Genomic DNA, 7,881 nt, shown 5'->3' on the forward strand with positions numbered 1-7,881 from the left:
AATAGTAGTTGTAGCAGTACCAACGACACCATCAGAACCAGTAGTTGGCTCTTCCGTAACAATACCAGTATGGGTTTCACCATTGGAGTCAGTCCAAGTAACTGATGTAGCACCTGAACCTGCACCACTTGAGGTAGTGACTGAACCACTTGAAGCAGTAATAGGAATAGTAGTTGTAGCAGTACCAACGACACCATCAGAGCCAGTAGTTGGCTCTTCCGTAACAATACCAGTGTGGGTTTCACCATTGGAGTCAGTCCAAGTAACTGATGTGGCACCTGAACCTGCACCACTTGAGGTAGTGACTGAACCACTTGAAGCAGTAATAGGAATAGTAGTTGTAGCAGTATGGGTTTCACCATTGGAGTCAGTCCAAGTAACTGATGTAGCACCTGATCCAGAGGCAGACGAAGGGTGTGCTATTGAACTATTTGGATAGAAGTTTGAGGTAAAACTTGAAGATGGTGGGATCATTGAGCTAATGGATCCAGAATTGGAGATACTTTCTGATGTATGTGAAAAACTGATCCAGTTTGAACCCATGGAGCTTGAGAAAGATGAGCTTTCTGACTCACCTGGAATGAAACTTGTAACTGAAGAGGACAATTCACTTGATAAAGAGCTTGAGAGTGATGTAGATGATAATCCACTTGCGAAAGATGAGTTTGATGAAATAGGAATTTCAGACTTTGAGAATGAAGAGGTTGGATAGACTGAAGAGTATTCACTTGATAATGATGAGCTTGGAGACTGGGGACCAGATGAAATGACACTGGAGGACCCCGAAGAACTAGAGCCTAATTCAGAACTGGCCAAGGAAGAAGTACTTGAAGGGAGTGATGAAATACTTGAAGACTCTTGTGATGAAATACTTGAACTTGTAGATGAAGAAGAAGTAACAGTGAATGTTGGTGTTTCAAGAATAGCAACAACATCAGTAGCACCAGATGGATATGGGTAAATGAAAGAGGTTGTGGTGGATCCTGAATATGGTAAAGTGACAGTGGTATATCTTGTACTAGCTGAATAATTTGCTCCTGGGGTTTCAACAATAACAATGACTTCTGTTGCGCCTGATGTAAATGGTTCAGTGTAAGTACTTGTGAACCCTTCATTCCAAGGTAATGTAACAGTGGTGTATGTTGCTCCAGTATAGTTAGAAGTAGGAGTTTCAACGACAACAATAACTTCAGTAGCACCAGATGTTATTGGGTTTGTATAAGTACTTGTGAATCCTTCTCCCCATGGTTTAGTCAATGTGGTATACCTTGTAGTTGTTTCATTGGAAACTGGAGTTTCCACCACGACGATAATATCATAAGCACCAGAACTATAAGGAACAGTAGAAGTTGTTGTATAATGATTATCCCAAGGCAAGGTTAAAGTAGTGAAACTTGTTGTTGGTCTTGGCTCTTCAACAATAACAGTCAATTGTGATTGACTGGAAGTAAAGTTTTTTGTGTAAGTTGAAGTGTAAGACTCATTCCACAATGTTGTTTCAGTGACAAAATGTGTTGAAGGGCTTGCTAACTGAACAACTTCTGTGACAGTTTTACCTTCACCAGTTGTGAAAGAAGTTGAATCAAAATCTTTACACCATGTTTGTGTTGATGTAACTGTAGCAGCAACGTCTAAATGAATTGTTAGTAAATGAATTCAGATTTTTTCAAAGTGAACGGATACTTACCATGGTCTTTACCTGGTTGACCTGCATCAATAGTTCCCATATCAACACTTTGACCATCGGTAAAAGTTGAAAAATCCATGCAAGCAAAACTCAAAGAACGCACGATCGAGACAGAGGCGGTGGATGACATGTTTGCAAAAGTGGAGAAAGCCAAACGAGAACCTTTGTAAATTGGACCAAATTGGATAGTAACTCGGCGGCCTGAACTGTCAAAATCTTGACTTACAATTTGAATTGATTCTGTCTTTGTTGGGAACCCAAATGGACTAACCTCGCTCGCAATGAAGATTTCTGTCAAGTCGAAGTTCAATGGTACGGTAATATAATTGGCCGTAATGCTAAACTCTAATGTACCACCTAAAATACCTGCACTTGAAGAACAAACACTAGTTGGGGACAAATAGTAAGCGAATAGATCATTTTTCATGGTATACCAAGCTTGAACATTGGTGTTATTGATGTCTGGTTGTGCAAAATCAACAGCATTTGTGAGATTTCCATTAAATGTGATTTCATTAATACCTTGGGCCCAGTGAGCGGCAATAGCTGTGTTTTCAAGACGACCACCACCGTCAAACATTATATCAAAAGTCAATTCACCAGAAATTGCACCAAAACTTGAAATGTCACGGATAATTTGACAGTTAATTTTTGAAGAGTTGGCTCTACCACCTGCTTGAACAAAAGAACAACTTGCAATATTAGCATCAACATTGAGATAAATATCAAAGCTTTGACCAAAGTTTTCCTGTTGAGTTGAATTGACATGTCTAATTTCATAAACATAAGGCATATCAAGGCTGAACTTATCACCGGTACCAATTTCCATTGAAGGATCTATTGACCAGCCAATAACAACTCTGTAAAGGTCCATAGGATAACCATTACCACTTTGCAACTGAATAGAATTGAAGGAGTTGAAGATTTCATCAGCCTGTTTAGCAAACGCTAACCTGGCTAGAAGACAAACCAAAAATGCTCCAGCAAAAGACGAAAAATTTCGCAGCATTTTTCAGTTTTGTTAACTTTTCAAAATTCGTTTGGGAAAAAAGAAAGTGTCAACATTGATAGGGAAATATACCTTCCACTTGATTCCTTATATATAAATAAAGAATAACAAGATTTCTCAATAAAAAAAAAGAAAGACCTGACACGAGAATGTGCATTTTTTAGATCTATGCCCGAAGTCCTTATGAAGACCTTATGCAGTAGGATTTTGGTATGCTTCGACTAATTCAGCCAGATATATGCACCAAAAGCTTCGATTTAGATCTAAAAGCCTGGTTTCGTAAACCTTTCTATGCATCCCGCTAAAGTCTAACCGATCTTTTCAGTAGTCTCTCTCCTACCTGAACCATTGTTAAAAAACAATCAGTACTAAGCAAATTTTAAGTTTAGGGTATTCAACCAAAACTCTTGGAAGTGGGCCGGTTTTTGAAAGTTATGGGTATGATTCTAAAAGGATTGGGTACATGACAATGGTATGAATTGTAAAAATGTGTATGAAAATTGGAAGGGGAAATAATCTTTAAACGGAATTTTTGGTCTGTGAAATAATATATGATGTAGGGAATAATTATTCAAAGCATTCCATGATGAGGAAAATAACAACAAGTATATGTTTGAAAATGTTCTTTTGACCAATTGTTCGACAGCCTATGAGCAGCAAGATTCACCTGAAGCTTGATTATAGATGGTGGTAGTCTATTGGTGCTGATTGTGAACCTGTCACGAAAAGGCCTCCAATTTTCGCTTCACGAAACATGTACGCGTTACAAGCGACTTTTGACTCTTGACTAACACAATTGCAAATACGAGATCCAGGATCCCACAAGTAATGTACGAAGAGCACGCGCCTCACATACAATGAGCATCATCGTATCTTGAGTGCTTCAAACCTCACATTAAAAGGGTAGCATTCTAACCGTTGTGCATTGCCTTCAAACAGTCTTGTGTTTCTTCTCAAAATGAATCAAAATTCACGGTTAAAGAGTAGCCAGCTTGATACATTAAGCACCACATCTTCCTTATACCATAAGCCAGTATTGATCTCTAAGGGAGCTACTCACCTTTGCTAGTCATCAACACTTGTTTAGTGTCCGTCTTTTCTATCAACCAGATTTTGTCGAAAAAAAAACCGCGAATACGACATCCAGACACCACAGACACAATGTGGGCGTAGACAGCCGTGGACCTATACCATACGCACATAAGAAGGTCTACTTTGGAGAGTGCAGGCCCCATTGAGCTGTATCAACGGCTTTGGTCGAATCAAGCTGGGCTGTCTTCTGAAAAGGGTGAGCCAGCTTGCCCAGGGGGACCAAAATGAGTCTCTAATTCTGTGTGGAAGGGTGCCAGGCTTCAGCACACGCTGAACAATAGGTCCTTTCTGACTCCTTACACATCGAACCGAGGGCCCAACGTCTAGAGACTAGAAACCAACCAGGAGAGCTCTTATGTATATACAACTACACATGTGTGTATATTTGTATGTTGTGAATTGATGATGTATATGAGCTGGGTGTACTTCACTCAAAAAGTCAGATAATGTTAAAACAAATGAGCTTCTTGTGATTCATTAATCTAACTGATTAGATTTAGTTCCTTATGTAAGTGATTCTATGAAAACTATACGAATCACATACGCGTAACGTTCTCTGAAAATTAGTGTTTTGATCCATTACTTTGGGGCGGCGGTCGCGTCTAAATATTGCAAGCTAGAGAAGCTAGAGAAGAAAGATTTTAGCGATTAGTGAGGCGTTGACTTCAGTTTATATAGATCATTTAGCAGGCTCGACGTCAGTTAAGCACTACTCATCAGACGCTACCAGGATTAGTAGATAGCTTTCTTGAAAACATGAACACATCATCCAGATGTAACATAAATGTGGAAACACTCTCAAAAAGATTCAATTTCCCTAGACTTTCAATCTCATCGTATGAAGTATGAAGTTCTGCGAAAACTTCTAAGCCCATGGCCTTGTCTTGTTTATAAACACTTGTTTATAACCACTTGAGGCTTCCTGAAGCCATGACTGAGTGGTAATAAGAGTAGTATTTAGTAATTGATGAGCCATCTTGAAGAAATTGAGCCTGTTTGAATTTTAAATCACTAAATCGCAGCAGACTCGACGATAGAATGATAGTTTAAGCTTAGGGCAGGTTCCTTCCAAGGTATCTTCGTATATTTTTCATTGGCTGCTTAAACAGTTCATTTTGAAGAATATTACTGCTCTGAAAAAAATTCCGAATGGTTTCGCGACAACAAATTGACGCTAAAACCAGCTCATAGTTAAAACTCAAAACTAAGGCAGCTATTATGCCTGCTACTTTAGATCTACAGATTACATGACTTTACTCAAAACTTGTTCAAATTCTGACCTTAAATCGCACGGAGAAACTTCTGTGAGCTCCAGAATAATTATCTTCTACGATGGTCACGTGACCGGAAATGAAAATATTCCTTAACTTGGTTATAACATCAAAATCAAATGATAAATATACAATTTTTTTCACTTTTATCAATTAACAAATATTAAATAATATTTTGAACTCTTCAACTGTTGTATATGAGTCGAATTGGAAGTTCTTTAAAAATCACTTTTTGAATTTTAAAAATATTGTTGACATCCTATTTCTTAAATTTATTTGAAAAGTTTATAAAGTGATATACACAAAATTTAAAAATCACTAAAATTGTGTTCATTGAATAGTGAATTCAGTATTTTGTATTTTAAGTATTTTTTAAAAGTATTGTTCCTTACAAAAAGCTGTTGTTATTTCTACTTGAAAATCGTAATTTCCAGTCTTTAAATTATTTTTCAATTATATTTCGCGGATGCTCTATCACTTTGATTTTTCGCACTGCAGGAGCGAGCACATCTGAGCTATATCATATTGGCTAGAAAAACAAATTACACCAATTTTTTTTACGTCAACGTTTATAAATCAAATCAATTCAATAAACTTCAGGAAGTAAGAAGCTGCCCAACCTTCAATCGGGGTTGCCTTGGGAGTGTCTCGAACTCTGATCAAACTCTGTGCTTAGCCTTTTCTTTGAATCTCACCAGTCAAGCTTGATGTAACACCTCACTCTCTTGTAGTTATGTATAAAGACATAATATTCTACGAGATGAAATTTCTATTAACCATCATTATATATTAATCATACTATAAAAGTTAGGATCCTTCTTCAATCGTATTCTAGCTTGAATTCAGAAGAATCACGATTGCAAAATGAACCAAATGAAATAAAAAGATGTAGAATGCCTTGAGCAATATCAAGAGCCCACACTCTAAAAGAATTTCAACAAAAAGTAACAAACAGAATTAAGAAAACAAACATAAAAACTTCATAAAATGTTTTGGTAGAAACCTTGGTGAACGTACCTTGGTGAACGTGAAAACAAACCATAACATGGAAAACAGTTGCTTCGAAATATGAAGTCTTAATTTCCAAAACGAAACAAAATCATTAAAGACGAAAAAGAATGAAAAAATAAAACAACACAAGGTGATATAAATCACTCATGTTAGGGAATCAAATAAAAAATAAGAAAGCTAAAACAACAAACTTGGAGACACCAAATCTAGGTGCAGATGCCTCAAATGTGCTGATAGCTGGTGCAGTTCCAGAACCTGTTCCAGAAGCTGAAAGTTGAGGCACAGTTGTTGCCAATGTTGTTGCACCACCAGATCCTGTTGCAGATTTGCTAATAGAAAATGTTGATTCTGTTGGAACACCGGAACCTGCTGGTGATTCTATTGTAGTTGGAGTAGCTTGACCTGGATTGGATGGACCAGATGGAGTAGCTTGAGTACCTGGGTTAGATGGACCAGATGGAGTAGCTTGGGTACCTGGGTTAGATGGACCACTTGGACCAGATGGAGTAGCTTGGGTACCTGGGTTGGATGGACCACTTGGACCAGCTGGAGTAGGTTGAGTGCCTGGATTGGATGGGCCAGATGGAGTAGCTTGGGTACCTGGGTTAGATGGACCAGTTGGACCAGCTGGAGTAGGTTGACTGCCTGGATTGGATGGGCCAGATGGAGTAGCTTGGGAACCTGGGTTGGATGGACCACTTGGACCAGCTGGAGTAGGTTGAGTGCCTGGATTGGATGGGCCAGATGGATTAGCTTGGGTACCTGGGTTAGATGGACCACTTGGACCAGATGGACCAGTTGGAGTAGGTTGAGTACCTGGGTTAGATGGACCAGATGGAGTAGCTTGGGTACCTGGGTTTGATGGACCACTTGGACCAGATGGAGTAGCTTGGGTACCTGAGTTAGATGGACCAGATGGAGTAGCTTGGGTACCTGGGTTTGATGGACCACTTGGACCAGATGGAGTAGCTTGGGTACCTGAGTTAGATGGACCAGATGGAGTAGGTTGAGTACCTGGGTTGGATGGACCAGTTGGACCAGTTGGAGTAGGTTGAGTACCTGGATTGGATGGGCCAGTTGGGACGCTTGGGCCACCAGAAGTAGGACCAGTTGGAACACTTGAACCACCAGAAGTTGGACCAGTTGGAATACTTGAACCACCAGAAGTAGGACCAGTTGGAACACTTGAACCACCAGTAGGAACGCTTGAACCACCAGAAGTTGGACCAGTTGGAATACTTGAACCACCAGTAGGAACGCTTGAACCACCAGAAGTTGGACCAGTTGGAACGCTTGAGCCACCAGTAGGAACGCTTGAACCACCAGAAGTTGGACCAGTTGGAATACTTGAACCACCAGAAGTAGGACCAGTTGGAACACTTGAGCCACCAGAAGTTGGACCAGTTGGAACACTTGAACCACCAGAAGTAGGACCTGTTGGAACGCTTGAACCACCAGAAGTTGGACCAGTTGGAATACTTGAACCACCAGAAGTAGGACCAGTTGGAACACTTGAGCCACCAGAAGATGGACCAGTTGGAACACTTGAGCCACCAGAAGTTGGGCCAGTTGGAACACTTGAGCCACCAGAAGTAGGACCTGTTGGAACGCTTGAACCACCAGAAGTTGGACCAGTTGGAATACTTGAACCACTAGTAGGAACGCTTGAACCACCAGAAGTTGGACCAGTTGGAATACTTGAACCACCAGTAGGAACGCTTGAACCACCAGAAGTTGGACCAGTGGAATACTTGAACCACCAGTAGGAACGCTTGGAACCACCAGAAGTTGGACCAGTTGGAACACTTGAA

At 40.0% G+C, this 7,881-nt stretch overlaps 1 protein-coding gene across 1 annotated transcript; it reads right to left on the reverse strand.

Moving 5' to 3' along the window:
- Positions 1 to 2,393: 2,393 nt before the first annotated feature.
- On the reverse strand, positions 2,394 to 3,092 carry WICANDRAFT_95024 (uncharacterized protein; the record flags this gene model as incomplete). Its single annotated transcript, XM_019186481.1, has 1 exon — positions 2,394 to 3,092. A coding segment is annotated over exon 1 (233 nt), but the record flags the coding sequence as incomplete, so codon positions are not given.
- Positions 3,093 to 7,881: the final 4,789 nt, after the last annotated feature.

This window comes from Wickerhamomyces anomalus (genome assembly GCF_001661255.1).
Source record: "Wickerhamomyces anomalus NRRL Y-366-8 unplaced genomic scaffold WICANscaffold_5, whole genome shotgun sequence".
In the NCBI taxonomy this organism is placed as follows: Eukaryota; Fungi; Ascomycota; class Saccharomycetes; order Phaffomycetales; family Wickerhamomycetaceae; genus Hansenula; species Hansenula anomala.